The sequence below is a fragment of the Helianthus annuus genome, chromosome 1 (genome assembly GCF_002127325.2).
Source record: "Helianthus annuus cultivar XRQ/B chromosome 1, HanXRQr2.0-SUNRISE, whole genome shotgun sequence".
Taxonomy (NCBI): domain Eukaryota; kingdom Viridiplantae; phylum Streptophyta; class Magnoliopsida; order Asterales; family Asteraceae; genus Helianthus; species Helianthus annuus.
In genome coordinates, this window is record NC_035433.2 from 139,010,589 (window position 1) to 139,028,844 (window position 18,256).

At 38.0% G+C, this 18,256-nt stretch overlaps 1 protein-coding gene across 2 annotated transcripts; it reads left to right on the plus strand.

Annotated features, from left to right (window-relative positions):
* The first annotated feature begins 2,556 nt into the window (after positions 1–2,556).
* On the plus strand, positions 2,557–17,608 carry LOC110881025 (protein PHOTOPERIOD-INDEPENDENT EARLY FLOWERING 1). 2 transcript variants are annotated; one of them, XM_022129419.2, is made up of 21 exons: positions 2,557–2,860; positions 3,243–3,338; positions 4,174–4,254; positions 4,774–4,881; positions 4,968–5,048; positions 5,154–5,242; positions 5,327–5,463; positions 5,561–5,616; positions 6,639–6,774; positions 7,634–7,699; positions 7,822–7,874; positions 7,969–8,103; positions 8,201–8,239; positions 8,356–8,424; positions 9,285–9,347; positions 9,424–12,319; positions 13,505–13,569; positions 13,674–13,744; positions 14,814–15,558; positions 15,647–16,164; positions 16,805–17,603. In XM_022129419.2, exons 2-21 carry the CDS (start codon positions 3,279–3,281, stop codon positions 17,190–17,192), a joined length of 5,856 nt encoding a protein of 1,951 aa, XP_021985111.1. In that variant the 5' UTR covers positions 2,557–2,860; positions 3,243–3,278; the 3' UTR covers positions 17,193–17,603. The 2 variants fall into 2 exon arrangements, with proteins under 2 accessions (XP_021985111.1, XP_021985106.1); XM_022129414.2 differs by having other exon boundaries at positions 2,558–2,860; positions 7,625–7,699; positions 16,805–17,608.
* Positions 17,609–18,256: the final 648 nt, after the last annotated feature.

Here is an 18,256-nt window from a genome sequence, read left to right on the forward strand (position 1 = left end):
GACTGATAGGCCTGCTCACAAGACCGGTCTTCCTGAAACTTGACCTCCCCAGGTGGAAGTATCCCTTGCAGCCAATCTTGGCACACATGCTAGTCCGCGAAAGTGTCTCCCTTCTTCAAATTCCAAACGGGGGCGTGAAGGTCAGCAGCATCCTTCTCCGAATAGCTCCGGTAATAATAATCTCCCAAAGTCTCTTCTGGGCGGATGGGAGATTGCTTACTAACACCAGCAGACGAATCTTGCTCTTCAACCGTCACCTTCTCAGCATGCTCCGGCATAGTATTTGTAGGAGAAGAAGTAGGAGTTTTCTCAGTTGCTCCTCCCCCCAGGTCTTGAGCAATCACTTCAGGGGCCGAAGGATTAGCAGCATCATTCACCACATCTAGGCCAGCATCAGCAGGCCTCTCAGTTTCAACAATCTTCTCCACACCATCATCTGCACCCTCTGTAGGGTTCAGCTGATCAGCAACAGAAGCATGTGGAGGGGTAGGAGGAAGTTCTTCATTCACCACGGATTGCACGTTCGTGAGAGTTGGAGCAACATGAACTGCTGTAAAAATAAAAAATCCATAAGGATATAATCCATAAAAAGGAAACAAGGAAAGATGCTACTTACCAGGAACAGATTCCGTAACAAAAGCATCAAGATTCCCCCTTCGGGTAATCTTCTTTCTTTGAACTTTCTTAGGAGGTTGACCCTCCGCGTTAGTATCGGTTTGTTTTCTCTTGCTCGCCCCCCTTTGCACTAAATGCTCAGGGCTAGACTCCAAATCAATCGGATCATCGGGGTTGGATGCAGGAATATCAGCAGAATCTTTCGGTTCCGGTTTCGGTCGCCTAATAGTAACTGCAGGCGCAAGACCCTCCAAAGTATCAGAAACCACCACATAATCACACTTGTCAGAGGAATGGCGCATACCTTTCTTCTCCCCAACATTTTTAGCTTTAGAAGATTGAGTCTTCTCAGCATCGCTCTTCTTTGGCGCAACATTACTAGTCGTTGCACGTCTTTTCTTCTCAGGGCCTACGCCCAAATTTGACAACTCACCTATAAAGCGCAAAGAACAATTCACTCAAATACGCAAATAAAAAGTAAAAACAAACAGTATGCGCAATCTTACCTACACCAGTAGCAGGCTGTTCAGACAAATCCGTGTCCCGCGGAAGAGAAAAATTCCTCGCAATACGATCATACCAAAGCTCTTCATCAGGCTTTTTCTTAATGGTACCCATCTTTCCTCCTTCTCTCTTATATGCAACAACATACAAAGCAACAACTACAAAAAGTAAAAGGAGAGCATACTCAAAAAAAAAAAAAAAAAAAGGAGAAGAAAGGGGGTAAACCCTTCTTCGTTACCAATACTTATTCTCACACCGGAGTCGGGTCAAGGAGAGAACCCTCTTCTCCCCTTGACGAGGCTAACGGTGCTCTGTTTTGCAGAATCACCGGAGAAGGAACTCGGCTGCAACTGAATTAATTGAGAAAGAACTAACCTTTTATGCGGATTCAAACCCCCTAGATATCTCGGTTCCGACCATTTATCTAGTGTTTCATCAGTTATGTAATTGTATATTTTAGCGGCTAAAATATGAAGTCTGACAACATGTGAACATGATTATTGAAGCAGCTGCAGCAATTCTGATAACATGTTATTGAATGTCACTTCAGTCTTACCCAAGAATATGAAGCGATCAAAAGTAATCAAAATATTCATCAATAGTTTGCTAAACTTTGGTAGGTGTGCATCACAACTTATGATATCATTACTCAGTAAATAATAAAAAATGGAAAACAAATTTACTTAACTGATGTTCACATAATCACATTTATATGAGTTTCTAAGGTAATAGCACTAATCATACCTTAACCTCGTGAAGCAGCTGTAGCAATTCTGAACAGTATTGAAGATTTATTGAAGTATGGATTTAGTTCTGATATATCTTACCTACTATTTGATATATCACGAATTAGGTTAACTCATTTTGATGGACTTTGGCCCAGATTAGTTGTTTTGTACAGAATCCATATATTTATCTCGGTTCCACAGGTTTGGCTTCGGTTCTTTGTTGTTCCCTACCCGACCCGACCGGATACCCGACATACTTGATTTACAGGAACCGAACAAATACCCTATATCCTATATTAGGGTCGGTTTCGGGTATTTTTCGGTTCGGTTCTCGGTTCTAATCGGGTCGGACCTATTTATGCTCACCCCTAATGAGAGATATTACTACAAACGATCAGAGTGAGTGTAGTATTTGAGATAGTAAAAGGAGATCACAGACAAACACGATGTGGACTTTAACAACCGAAATCTAACATTAGTTGATAATCGCTGTAACAAATCCAAAAATAGTGATATGAAACCAGACACATCAACCCAACACACACGACACACTTATCAAACATAAAAAAACCTGATTATTTTCGTGTCGGGTTAGTTTCCAATCACCCTCAACACACTTGGTAAATTAGCATGATGTTTACAACTCTTTAGGTAAATGGATATTATTCCCCTTTTTAGGAAACAAATAAATAATAAAACCAAAAGCAAAAGCTGTTGAGCCGTCAAGATTTTACTCCGTCAATCTCCAATCGTTAAATCCTCCGATGCCCTAAAAATCCTTCCTCATCAAACCAAGATTCACAGACCCTTACTTTCTTTCTCTTCGCTTTTAATTTTCCCCCAAATTATTTACATAATTTATTTCTAATTTCATAAATTTTACCGGATCTGAACTAAACCAGTCTTTCAAACCCTAAAAAGTTACCCAAAACCCAACTGATTGTTTCTTGAGTTGGGTTCTTTTGGTCAAGATCGAAAACGATTTTCTTGTTCTTGCTCTTCTTTTACAACTGGTGAGTTCTTGAAAATATGTATATATATGTGTGTGTGTTTGTGTGTGTATACATGCATGCAATTGTTGTTAGGTGTATGTTCTTTTGAGCAAGATTTGTGGGTTTCTGTTCATGGGTTTTACTGGGAATTAAAGAAGCTCAAATGGGTATTTGATGGTTTCTTGTTAGGTCAAGCATTGATTTTTTAGTACATTTCTTGAATTTTTGTTGTGGGTTTTTTTTTTTTTTTTTTTTTTTTTTTTTTTTTTGAAAGTTTGGACCTGAATTAACTACATTGATGTTATTTTTCTGTTATTTGTTTGGTATATGGTTGAATCATTGTTTGGTTATTTGTTTCTAGATTTTGTAATTTTTATGCTAATTGTTGTGTATTGTTATGCAGAATTATTGATGTAATGCCCTGAATCTTGAGGAAGTAATGGCCTCTAAAGGTCCAAGGTCTAAGCTTGATCATGAGTCAAGGGCGAAGCGGCAAAAGGTAACCTGAATTATTGGTTGTTAGTGGTTAGGTGACCTATTTCGGCTTATGTTATGTGATTGTGTAGGGCCTGATTATGGTATCGACTATCGAATTATCAGTAGTTTTATACTAGCTGCAGGGCAATTGAGTTACAAAAGTAAACTTGCTTATATACCCTTATTTTCTTGGTATTTGTTAAGTAATCGATATTTTTCGAAATAATCTACATCATTAAGAGCATTTCTAATGCACATTTTTGGGGCGTTTGCGAAAAATCATGCGCTATATAGAAGCTTAGGATTATAATGGAGGTATAGAGTAGAGGTGTACAAATCGGTTTTTTCCAAAAACCGGTTTCGGTTATTAACCGATCCGTTTTTTTCACCCAAAACGAAAACCGTTTTTTTTAACCGGTTTCGGTTACTAACCGGTTTTTCAAGTCCAAAACAATAACCGGTGTAACCAGTTGGGACCATTTTTTAACCGGTTTTTGCCAAAAAAACCGGTTTTTAAACGGTTGTTTTTAAAAACGGTTTCGGTTATTAACCGGTTTTTCAGATCAAGAGTAGTAACCGGTCACAAACCGGCGGTTCGGTTATAAAAAACCGGTTTCGATTTTTTTCTCGGTTTCGGTTCTAAAACCGGTTTTTTTGTACACCTCTAGACTATAGAGAGATAAATAAAGCTATCTTTATGCTGTAGTAGATATAAGCTCACCCTAATACGGCGGTATTAAGCAATGTGAAACTTGTGTTTAACTGTTTATGCATAAGTTTGTAATCGTGATCTGTCCTGTATGTATTCTAAAGAAACAGGTTTTGTTCATTTTTGCTCATTTTTAATGGTTATGTAGGCACTTGAAGCACCTAAAGAGCCGCAACGCCCTAGAACACATTGGGACCATCTTATAGAAGAGATGGTATGGTTATCAAAGGTATGATCTTGTTCCAAATCTTGTATTTTTATTTGAGTAAAATGCCATGTTCGTCCCTGAGGTTTGGCCACTTTTGCGACTTTCGTCCAAAGGTCTGTTTTTTCCGCATCTAGATCTAAAAGGTTTGAAATCTTGCCATTTTCATCCACCCAACTAACTCCGTTTGTTTATTTTGTTAACTTGAAGGGTATTTTAGTATTTTTTTAACTAAAGTACAAGTTCATAATACGTAAGTTTATAATGCATAAGGTACACGGATGATGTACTTTATGCATTAAAACTTGTACTTTAGTTAAAAATACTAAAATACCCTTCAAGTTAACTGAATAAACAAACGGAGTTAGTTGGGTGGATGAAAATGGCAAGATTTCAAGCCTTTTGGATCCAGATGCGGAAAAAAAAACTTTTGTACGAAAGTCGCAAAAACGGCCAAACATCAGGGACGAAAATGACATTTTACTCTTTTATATTTTTTTGCAAATATTTTAGTATTTCATACAAAATATTTTGTTCTATCAGGACTTTGAGTCAGAGAGAAAATGGAAACTGGCTCTTGCAAAGAAGATTGCCATACGGGCCAGCAAAGGTATGGTGGATCAGGCCACAAGAGGCGAAAGAAAAGTGAAGGTTAGTCGCAATTATATATAATCTTATTTTTGAGAACTTTAAGTAGATATATATAGATTTAACTTTTTAATATTTTCAATGGTTAGGAAGAAGAGCTCCGGATGAAAAAAGTTGCGCTAAATATCTCGAAGGACGTGAAGAAATTTTGGACAAAAATTGAGAAACTGGCAAGTCATATTTATTAATTAGCATACAAGGGATTTATTGTTTAAATTTTAGTTTGGATATTTTGAAAACGTATTTATGTTGTATAAAATATTATGTCGTTCTAGGTGCTATACAAGCATCGCTTAGAGCTTGATCAAAAGAAGAAAAAAGCACTTGATAAGCAGCTTGAATTTCTTCTAGGGCAAACCGAAAGGTAAACATTTACCTATGAATTTCATTATTTTTTTTTTCTATTTAAACTTTTTTTAATACTTCATTTAACAACGATGACCGACAGGTATTCGACAATGCTGGCGGAAAATCTCGTTGATTCATCTTCTAAACAACATGTACCTGCATCCTCGGTACAGGAACTACCAGCCGTTGAATGTAAAGATCAAACGGATGCCAATGGGTGTACGGATCCAAATGTTGGTATGAAGAAATTGTTAATTTTTTAGTTGAAAATGTTTCGTTTTTTCCGTTTTGGAGGACCCTTTGTTTATATGACCTGTCTTTATCTCTTTGGCAGAGTCCCGGTCGAATAATTTAGAGACTGATGAAGACTACAAATCCGAAAACGAACCCGTAAGTACTTGCTCACTTTCTTTTTATATTGTTAGAAACCATCTTATTATTGTGCGCACACACATCGCATGTTAGTTTACAACAAGAAGATATGCAACTTAGAAAATAACCGTGTTCTTCATAGAACTTCTAAGTCAATATAAATACAGGAGTAAAGTACACAGATGGTCACTGTGGTTTACCCAAATTTTGGATTTGGTCCCTAGCTTTTCAAAAGTACACAGATGGTCCCTGGACCCTGTGGTTTGCACTTTGTAACGCATTTAGTCCCTAGCCAACAAATCTAAAGGTTTTAGCGTGTCCAAGTTAGGGACTAAATGCGTGGGGTGAGCAAAAGGAAACACCCGACCATTACCCGACCCGAGAACCGATCAAACATAAAATACAGAACCGATTCACTACCCTAAATATAGGGCCGGTTCTGGTCCATAGGTCCAAGTCGGGTTTCACCATGAAAAGAACCGAGAACCGACCCGACCCGACCCTATTTTATATGAAAAATTGGAACCGATCTAAGTACCTAGGTCCTTGGGTTCGGGTCGGGTTGGGTATATTTTCGGTTCGGTTCTCGGTTATTTTTGGTCCGGACCTAAACTTGCTCACCCCTACACAGTGCAAACAGGGACCGTCTGTGTACTTTTGAAAAGCTAGGGACCAAATCCAAAATTATGATGAACCAAATGGACCATCTGTGTACTTTACTCTAAATACAAGTAAGGTTGGTCTTCTTTAAAGCATTATCGGTTTATCAATGATGGTCTCTTTTAAACTTTTTTTTAAATAAAATTGACTTAAAAGCGACTCAAAAGATATGATATACGTAAACTCGCTCATTTATCTGTCTCAATGTATATTGCAATGTATTTCAAAAAAGCTTTTAAATTTCTAAATCTTTCTGAACCGGTTTTTAGGAGAACATGTAATAAAAATTCAAGATTTTCATCCGTCAAGTTTCCAAATTCATTATTAACTGCTTATTAGCTGAATTTGAGCTCAAATATCTCGTTTTGTCGCTGCTTTAGGAAGACGATGAGCATACAATTGAGGAAGATGAAGCGTTAATCACCGAAGATGAAAGGCGAGAGGAATTAGCCGCTCTGCAAAATGAAGCGGATTTACCTATTGAGGAGTTGCTTAAACGTTATGCTGTTGGTGAAGGTTAGTCGTTCTGACCCTCTTCGTACTAGATGTGGCAAAACGGGTTAGTGGGCGGGTCAGGTAACAAGTCAAACCAATTAACTTTTGTACGGACCAGGGTGACCAGAAGCACTTGTGTTAAACTTTTTTTTTGCATAACTTAATTACTTGAGGGTGTGAATAGTTTACGTATTTTTATTTAGAGTAAAATGCCATTGTCCTCCCTGAGGTTTGACCAGTTTTGCGACTTTCGTCACCCGCACCTGGATCCAAAAGGTTTGAAATCTTGCCATTTTCATCCGGATCGTTAACTCCATCCATTTTCTCTGTTAAGTCAGGGGTATTTCTGCTTTTTTTGTTAACTTAAAGGGCAATTTGGTCCTTATCACTTTATGTACAAGCATTTAGCATAATGTACAAGCATCCACTTAAGGGGCAATTCGGTGTTTTTCGCTTCATGTACGAAAATACCCCTGACTTAACAAAGAAAAATGGATGGAGTTAACGAACCAGATGAAAATGGCAAGATTTTAAACCTTTTGGATCCAGATGCGAAAAACCAAACCTTTGGACAAAAGTCGCAAAACTGGCCAAACCTCAGGGACGAAAATGACATTTTACTCTTTTATTTATTTATTTCAGTATTCGCATAATTACCTAAACGAATCGTTCAGGACATTTTACGCGTTAAACTAAACTTTAGGTGATTTTTTTTTTTTTTTTTTTTTTCTGTTTGACATGTTACTGTTAATCAACCCATTTATAAATTAGAAGTATACGGGTCAAAACTGTCACATTTAGTGCAAAAGGTTCGGAATTTGTAATTTTTATATTTACACATAAACTTATCGTAATCATCGAATATCCTCAGCTAGTACAGATAACACTTCAGAAAAGACCGCAGATGTAGCTGAACCAAACCAGGCCCACGAGGATGTTTCTCAGTGTAAGTAAATTGAATACGGATCAACTCGGTAACCAGTCAAAGTTTGTTCAGGTTGACCTGTTTGAACCGTTTTCACATAATGGGTTGAAAGACTGACTTCATTTTGGACCACTTATTTGCAGGTAACGGAAACGAAGCTTCTGACGATAGATCAAGGAAAGAGAGTCATCATCATGTAAGTTGTAGGTCTTCGTTACGGATATAAACGTGAATTGCGAAGTAAGTTCACTGCTGACCGTGATATTTATATTTTTTCACGCTTGTTACAGGCTGAAAGTAACGGCGGTTTATCACCAGTTTCTCAAAAACACCATTTGGAAATCAAGGAACATTACGTTAGAAAAAGAAAACGTCTTCAACAGGAGCAAAAAAAATATTTGGAGTTAGACCTTAATGATGAAAACGTAAGACGATTACTCAAAACTTTCACACATACATACAAAGATATAATTATAATAATTCCATGATTTTTTTTTTTTTTTTTTTTTTTTTTTTGCTTAGGAGGATGGCGATTATATACTTACGAATGGAGATGATAAGGTATGTTATATGATCAATGTGTCTGCGTCTGTATAAGTTTATTTTTCTTGCATGGATATTTAACCGTTATTTGTTATTTATCTCGTATGTATGATTTTTTTCTTTTGGATATTTAGGATGATGAAACGACCATGTTGGAGGAAGAAGAACTAGCCAAGGCCGAATCTGATGATTCAATAGACGAGGTGAATCGATTGACTTTGACTTTGACTTTTAGATTTTCGCTTACTGTCATGTTCCTTGTGGATCTTTCATATTGTGTTGACCGATTATTTGATATAACTGTAAAATTACTTAACTATGTCCATTAAGGCTGCAAACGAACTGAACGTTCAGCGAACAATTTTTGTGTTTGTTTGTTTAATAAATGAATAAACACGAACAATTTTGTTCGTTTAGTTAAATGAACGAACATGAACAGGTTTGTTCATTTGTGTTCGTGAACGTTCAGTAACGTGTTCGTTTGTGTTAGACAGCTCATTAGTGTTTTCAATTTTTATATTTTATTTAGTTACTTCAAAATTCCAACAAATAAAATATTTAATAAGTATTAGTGTAGTATTATATATTTATGTTCATGAACATTAGTTTGTGTTCGTTTGTATTCATGAACGTTCGTGACCTAAAATTAACAAACGAACACGGACAGAAAATCTCGTTCAGTAAGTGTTCATGAACAGTTCGTGAACACATATATTTCCTTAACAAACGAACACGAACAAGGTCTTGTTCGTGTTCGTGTTCGTTTGGTTCATTTGCAGCCCTAATCCCCATAGCTTTTTAATTTAGATTGTGTGTATACGGAGAAATGGTTAATCTTAAAGGGTAGGCCTGTAAACGAACCGAACGAACACGAACCATGTTCATGTTTGTTCATTTAGCTTTAACCGAACACGAACACATAATTGAACACGTTTTTTTGTTCGTGTTCGTTCATTAAGAAATCGGGATGTTCGTGTTCGTTCGTTTAAAGCTATAATGGGTTATATATAATTATATTTTAGAAGTTGAGATGAAGTTTTTTGAATCAAAATATTGTTCGCAGATTGCGTTGTTGCAAAAGGAGAGTGAAATTCCAATAGAGGATTTGCTTGCAAGGTATAGACAGGTATGTTGATAAAGCGCGACAAATTATAATTCGAAAATTCATTTTTATTTCGTCACATACGCTGATTTTTTTATAGGATCCAGACGTTAACGATTCAGAGTCCGAATCTGAACGTTCGTCTAATTCTTCAAGACAAAAAGAGACCGAAGTGGATGTTCATCAAGAAAAAGAAGACGAACAAGATCAAATGGTTGATGAGGATGTGGATAACGAAGACAGAATTGCTGACGCAGCAGCCGCTGCCAGGTCAGCACAGCCAACAGGAAACACCTTTTTAACAACGAAAGTCCGAACAAAACACCCTTTTTTACTCAAGTTCTCTCTTCGTGAATATCAACACATCGGGTTAGATTGGCTTGTGACAATGTATGAAAAACGACTAAACGGGATTCTCGCAGACGAAATGGGTCTCGGGAAAACAATCATGACGATCGCATTACTTGCACATCTAGCATGTGAAAAGGGGATATGGGGCCCACATCTCATTGTTGTACCGACAAGTGTCATGCTCAATTGGGAAACCGAGTTTCTAAAATGGTGTCCCGCGTTTAAAATCCTGACGTATTTCGGAAGCGCGAAAGAACGGAAACATAAACGACAAGGATGGATGAAACAGAATTCGTTTCATGTTTGCATTACGACGTACCGACTCGTGATTCAAGATTCGAAAATTTTTAAACGAAAAAAATGGAAGTATTTGATTTTGGACGAAGCCCATCTTATAAAAAACTGGAAATCGCAAAGGTGGCAAACGCTGTTAAATTTTAACGCAAAAAGACGTATTCTTTTAACCGGTACGCCTCTTCAGAACGATTTAATGGAATTATGGTCGTTAATGCATTTCTTAATGCCGCACATTTTTCAATCTCATCAAGAGTTTAAAGATTGGTTTAGTAATCCGATATCCGGTATGGTCGAAGGTCAAGAAAAAGTCAACAAAGAAGTCGTTGACCGGTTGCATAACGTTCTTCGTCCGTTTATACTTCGAAGACTAAAACGGGATGTCGAGAAACAGTTACCCGGTAAACATGAGCATGTTATTTACTGTCGACTGTCGAGGAGACAACGAAATCTTTATGAAGATTTTATCGCGAGCTCGGAAACACAAGCTACGCTCGCAAGTTCCAATTTTTTCGGTATGATTAGCGTTATCATGCAACTTAGAAAAGTTTGCAATCATCCGGATCTTTTTGAAGGGCGTCCGATTATTAGTTCGTTTGATATGAACGGGATTGAAATGCAGTTCAGTTCTTCCGTTTGCTCGGTTCTTAATGTGGGTCCGTTTTCGACAGTTGATCTTTGCGGGTTAGGGTTTGTATTCACTCATCATGATTTTCACATGACATCTTGGGAGAGTGATGACGTACAAGCTATCGAAACACCGTGGAGATTAATCGAAAAACGTGTAGAAGAAGTCGGAAGCGAAGTCAAATTCGGGAAAAAGTCAAACGGATTTAATATCTTTGAAGAAATACAAAAGGCGCTTCACGAAGAGCGAGTTAAAGAAATGAAAGAACGGGCTGAATCAATTGCGTGGTGGAATTCGTTACGGTGCAAGAAAAAGCCGGTTTATTCAACGAGCTTACGCAATCTCGTCTCGTTTCAAAGGCCGGTTTTGAATTCGTTGAAGTTTTCGGAGCTTGTTTTGTCTCCGGTTGACCGGTTTGAGAAGATGGTTGACCAAGTCGAGAGTTTCATGTTTGCGATTCCGGCAGCACGGGCCCCGCAGCCTATCGGATGGTGCAGCAAATCAACGACTTCAGTGTTTGTTGACCAAACGTACAAGTCAACATGTTCGAACTTATTGTCACCGCTATTAACGCCTATTCGACCCGCTATTGTAAGAAGACAAGTGTATTTTCCCGATAGGCGGTTGATACAGTTTGATTGCGGAAAGCTACAAGAGCTTGCGGTCCTGCTTAGAAGACTAAAATCTGAAGGCCATCGAGCGTTAATTTTCACTCAAATGACGAAAATGCTCGATGTTCTGGAAGCGTTTATAAATATATACGGATACACGTACATGCGGTTAGATGGGTCGACCCAGCCTGAAGAGAGGCAAACGTTAATGCAACGGTTCAATACGAACCCGAAGTATTTTCTTTTCATTTTGTCTACACGTAGTGGCGGTGTTGGTATTAATCTTGTAGGTGCGGATACCGTTATATTTTACGATAGTGATTGGAACCCCGCGATGGACCAACAAGCGCAAGATCGGTGTCATAGAATCGGGCAAACACGCGAAGTACATATTTACCGTTTAATTAGCGAAAGCACGATTGAAGAAAATATTTTAAAAAAGGCGAAACAGAAACGCGCTCTCGATGATTTGGTTATTCAGAGCGGGGAGTATAATACCGAGTTCTTTAAGAAACTTGATCCAATGGAATTGTTTTCCGGTAGTATGCAGAAAGATAAAGGTTCGAGTTTGACCAACGGGGTTGAAGTCAACCCATCGGTGTCGAATGCTGACGTGGAGGCTGCGTTGAAGCACGCGGAAGACGAAGCCGACTACATGGCGTTAAAAAAAGTCGAACAAGAAGAGGCGGTTGATAACCAAGAGTTTACGGAAGATACCGTTGTGAAACCTGAAGACGATGAGCTTTTGAACGAAGAAGACGGTACGATACCCGTGGAAGAAAACCCACAAACACCAAAATGGGTCGACCCGAATGAAGAAAAGGGTGTTGATTTGGTTAGGGTGGACGATGATGATGTGGACATGATGGATGATGTGAAACAAATGGGTGCGGTCTCGGGAAATGAGATACTGTCGTTTGAGAATCAACTTCGGCCGATTGATCGGTATGCGGTACGGTTTCTTGAGATGTGGGATCCGATTGTTGATAATAAGTTGTTGGAGACGCAAGATCGGTTTGAACAAACTGAATGGGAATTGGATCATATCGAGAAATTAAAAGAGGATATGGAAGCAGAAGGTGACGACGATGATGAGCCGATAGTCTATGAAAGTAAGTTACTTGTGATGTCATCGTACAAAATTCTCATTTAAATAGTTGGTATAATGGGCGGGTAGATAGGATGATAATGGGTCAAAACGGGTGGGTAAAAACTGATAACTTTCTAATATGAGTCCAAACCATAGTACCAGTTCGCGAATTTAGAGTTTCAGTTGCTGCTTTCTGTCGGAAACAATGAAGAAGAAGATAGCGGCTGCGTAATGTTTTTAGGCTTTTTAGGTTTAAATAAGTTTAGGTATTTCAACATTTAACCCCTCTTATCTTTCACTAGTTTACATTTAGTCCCTAAAACTTGTAATTTTTTACATAAAAAGTGTAAAATTAGTTTATTTATAAACATCTAACCCCCTCAATCTCTACTAGTTTACATTTGGTCCTTAAAATCATAAATTTTTACAAAAAAGCATAAAATTAACATTATTATATTCTATTTTATATATATATATATAGATAGAGGATCCTGTAAAAAGTGCTAAAAGTGTGAGAAGTGTAAGAAGTGTATTATAACACTATATATAATACTATATAACACCATATAAACACCGTATAATAATATGTAACACCATATAATACCATATAACACTATGTAACACTATATATCATTATATAACAAATATAACACTATAGGTTGTCTGATAGCATGTCTATGATAGATGTATAGTGTTATATTTGTTATATAATGATATATAGTGTTAAATAGTGTTATATGGTATTATATGGTGTTACATATTGTTATAAGGTGTTTATATGGTGTTATATAGTATTATATATAGTGTTATAATACACTTCTTACACTTCTCACACTTTGAGCACTTTTTACACTATCCTTACCCTATATATATATATATATATTTATCATTGGGTAAATGAATTTATTTCTTAATTTTTTATTTCTTAAACCAAAAAAGCTATTTTTTTATTTCTTAATTTTTCTACACCGTAACGGATCGTACCAAAATGAACTTACCCCCCTTCCTTACCCAATTCGTCCCATCTAGCGAATCGCACACCTGAACCGGAGCGAACCACAAGTTAGGTGACACTGGTCCACACCGCTAACACTTTTCTCCTTTTTGAAATCTTATAATAAAATAATGTGTTAAATAATATTAGGAACATATGATACATGTATGCTTTAGTGACTTTTCAACGTTGTTGGCTTATTTGTGTTATTAGGATGGGATTCGGACTTTGCAACGAAGGTATACCAAGAACAAGTAAAAGCATTGGCGGAAATTCAGGTGGAAATTTCTAACGTTTTATGTTTAAGGATATAATTGTGCGTGTATGTTCTCTTTGCTCAACGTACTGACGGTTACGGTTATGACGTTTTTGCATTTTTTAGTTGATGGAAGAACGCGAAATGGAAGCTAGAGAGAAGGAGAAGAAGGAGCTTGCAGAGCTTGAGGCAATGAAGTAAGAATAAAATTGGAATATAAAAATAAATTACTTGACCTCTTGATTCAAAGTTATATCGGAAAACTACTTGATCATTCTTTTGTTAATATTAGGGCTGCAAACGAAACGAACGAACATGAACAAGTCGTTGTTCGTTTGTTAAGAAATATATGTGTTCACGACCTGTTCATGCGCACTTACCGAACAGGATTTTATGTTTGTGTTCGTTTGTTAAGAAAATGAACGTGTTCGTTTGTTTAATTTTAGGCAACGAACGGAAACGAACGTTCATGAACACAAATGGAAACAAACGAACACAGACAAGCGTTCATAAACATAATAGAGTGAATTTCAAGGATTGTCCTTTATCTTTATACCCATTTTCAGGCGCTGTCCTTTATGTTCAAAATTGACGAGTTTTGTCCTTTATGTTTTCATATCATACACGTTTTGTCCTTTAGGTCTAACCCAGTTAGTTTTTTCAGTTAAATTGGGTCATGTGCTTTGCACATGAGGGCATTTTTGTAAATTCAAAGGTTGCAGAAGCTTTGAGCTGTAAATCTGCCATTGAACTTACCTTTGAATTGACAAAAATGCCCTCATGTGCAAAGCACATGACCAAATTTAACTGAAAAAACTAACTGGGTTAGGCCTAAAGGACAAAACGTGTATGATATGAAAACATAAAGGACAAAACTCGTCAATTTTGAACATAAAGGACAGCGCCTGAAAATGGATATAAAGATAAAGGACAATCTTTGAAATTCACTCTAATATATAATACATTGACACTTATTAATTATTTAATTTGCCGGAATTTTGAAGTATTAAAATATAATAAAAAACTAAAAACACTAATGAACTATCAAACAAAATCCAACGTAAATGAACATGCGGTTCACGAACTGTTTGCTGAACGTTTGGTTCGTTTGCAGCCCTAGTTAATATACATTATGGGTGGCAAAAAAAGCGGGTAGATGGGTCGAAATGGGTTCAGGTCAACACATGAAGTGTTTGGGTTGACCATATTTACTTGGAACCAATAAGAGTATTTCTGATCTGGGTACTTATCTCTCAATCTGATCAGGAACGAAACGGTTGTCAAGAAACCGAAGTCAAAGAAAAAAGCAAAGAAAACAAAGTTCAAATCGCTAAAAAAGGAAGCGTTATCTTCCGAAACAAGGACCGCAAACATTGAGTCATCAAATGTGATCGATGATGACGACGACGACGACGATCTCTATGAAGAATTAATCTTCGTGAAGAAACGCAAAAAACCAGTAGAGGCCATCGAAGTCAAGGTCTCCAAGAAATCCAAAAAAGTCAAAAAGATTCCCGAACCGAGCCCGTTAGATTTGGATTCAAATTCCGTACCCAGCCCATTAGACGAACCACTTAAAGATTTGAAATTAAGTGGAAGTAATAACGATAACCGTGAAGTCGATCATAAGCCGATAATCAACAGAAGCAAAACGGGACTCAAAATATCGATCACGTCAATGCCGGTAAAACGGGTAATGACTATACGACTCGAGAAGTTAAAAAAGGGAAGCATTTGGCCGAACGATTGTTTTCCCGTACCGGATTCGTGGTTACCGTCAGAAGACTCTGTTCTTTGTGCGATTGTACATGAATATGGCGTAAATTGGAGTTTGGCGAGTGACGTTTTGTATGGAATGACAGCTGGCGGGTTTTATCGGGGAATCGTTCGACATCCGGTTCATTGTTGCGAGAGGTATCGGGAACTTGTTCAGAAGCACGTTTTGTCTACTTTTGATAATAATATTCATAACGAAAAATCAAGCGGCAAAGCTCTTCTCAGAGTCTCCGAGGTAAGGCAGTGCGCATGCGCGTGCGCGTGTATGTATGTATGTATATATAAGTTATGTATAATGTGAATGATATGTTTTATACTTACAGGAGCACGCCAAAATGTTGTTGGATATCGTGTCGGAACTGCCCGATCAAGCGTACACTCTTCAACAGCATTTCTGTCATCTACTTGCATCCGTGTGGCGGTCAACCACTCGTTATAGTCAACGGAAAAACTTGTTGACTTTAAGAAGTCAAATATTTCACAATATGGGTTTAAACCAAACTTCTCGAGACCCGACAAGACCACAATCACAAAAAATGGATTGTACTAACGTAAGCCCGATGAGTAGATTAGTAGCCGATGCACTTGACGGTTCTCAAAATATACAAAAAGAGGATCGAGTTGTTTCAAGTGTCGGTGAAACACATAATTCTCGAAGTGTTGACGCGCTGGCGGTTACTTTAGAGTTTCATCCGGGCCGGGCTTATGATCAAAGTGTTCCGTTGCCGCCTGTCGTATCTGTGTTGCTACATGATGCGGAATCGGTGCCGTCTGAACACGTGCCAGGTGGCGGGAGTAATCATTTTCGGTCATCTAAGGATATTGTTGAATGCCGTTTCAGGTACATATGCTTTTGAAATTACCTTACTAACCCTATTTTTGTATTAGATATTATCCTAGATTGACCATTTTTAGATAATTGGATTAAAATAGTGTTTAGAGGTGGCAAGATGGCCAGTTCGGCTTGGCTCAAAAACTCTATTAGTCCTTTTTTTTTGTTCGAGTAAAATGCCATTTTCGTCCCTGCGGTTTGGCCAGTTTTGCGACTTTCGTCCGAAGGTTTGAAATCTGCCATTTTCATCCGGCTCGTTAACCCCATCCATTTTCCTCTGTTAAGTCGAGGGTATTTCTGACCTTTTTGTTAACTTAAAGGGCAATTCGGTCCTTTTCACTTTATGTAAAAAGACCGAATACCCCTGAGAAAGACCGAATTCTCCTTTAAGTTAACAAAAAGGACAGAAATACCCGACTTAACGGAGACAAAGGATGGAGTCAACGAGCCGGATGAAAATGGCAAGATTTCAGACCTTTTGGATCCAGATGCGGAAAAACAAACCTTAGGACGAAAGTCGCAAAACTGGCCAAACCTCGGGGACGAAAATGGCATTTTACTCTTTTTGTTTTTAATAGTTAAATGTGTTGACTATGATCACAAGATCTATATGATTACTATAATATAACTTTTACACGATCTTGTACAGGGATGCATCAAGAATTGCGGTTGCGAACAGTTTAGCCTTACCGCCATCAGCATTCCCGATAATCGACGTGAAATCCCGACAGCCGACGAAATCTCACGTGTCGGGAAAACACAAGCTGTCAAATAGCGAAACACCATCAAAGCATTCTAAATCCAAATCAAGAAAACCCGTTGTGGATTTAAACGACCCGAATCTGCAATCGCCATCGACAATTCCGAGTGATTTATCTTCAAGATTTGAAATAGAAGCTTCCGTTCAAGATGTCGGATTTGATAATTTCTTCATGTTGGATACGGGCCACGAGGGTTTTGACATGGTGCCTCATAATTATGACATGGGCTTCTTGTCGGGCCTTGAAGATTGTTTGGAGTTTAGTGACATCGGGTAGGATTGAATTCAAGTGGTGATTGGTTGGATTGAATCGGGCTGGTGCATTTTGATGGTGATCTTAACGGGCTGGCGTTTTTGCGATTTAAGAATTAAAAAAAAAACAAAGAAATGACTAACTTGGTGTATCTGGAATGATGGTGGTGATTAGGAGGTGAAAGATTGGGGGGGGGGGGGTGTCCAGATACGCGATTGATTCTTGAAAGGTACGGCGACATTTTGCACATAGAATGTAACATTGTATAGCATGAGGTCCTTCAACTTTGTTGCTTTTTCTTGTTGGTTAGTGGGAAATCGCGCTTTTAGTTTTTCGGCTGAAGATGATTTATTGTTTAGGCACGATCCCTTCATAGCGTAGGAGTTTAGAAACAGAAAATTAGTCTTTTAATGAATGAAAAAGCAATTCACTCTCTCAAACTCATGTTTAGCCACTCGAGTAAACTCTCTCTATGCAGGTGAAGTTGATTTCAGCGCGTGTTTATGTGGTACTGGGTCGGGTTTCTGACAATTGTTTATCGAAATTCCACATGTGCTTCTGTTTAAGAAATCGACCCGAATCCCAACTAATCATTTATTGTAACCTTACCGCATCTATCAATGACGCTCTCTACTTGACGATTGTCGGTTTTTGACGAAAACTTAGGAACATGATAACCAAACCAGCTGACTTTGTATTGGTTAAAGAGTCATACGGACAATGACCCTACAGTAAATACCCGAGCCCGACAGGTATACCCGAAGCATTTGGGACGGGTATACCCAATACCCGAGGCCGTTCATATTTATATGTTTACGCTCCGCTTGTGGTATGCGCATATAATGTATATATGTGTGGGCGCTCAGGGGGCAAAAGTGAAAGTGCACTAATTTTTACGTCATTTTACTAATTTCGTGAAAATAATGTTAAAAGAGGGGATGGTTAATCATGCATCACATGGTGGCGTAAATAGCCGAAAGACAAGGGGGTACATGCACTAATCGACATTTGTCTCAATTGCTGAGTGTTATGTGCCTTATGTCCAAGGCTTGATGCAAAACTATTATCGAGCCGGGGGTCTCTTGGAA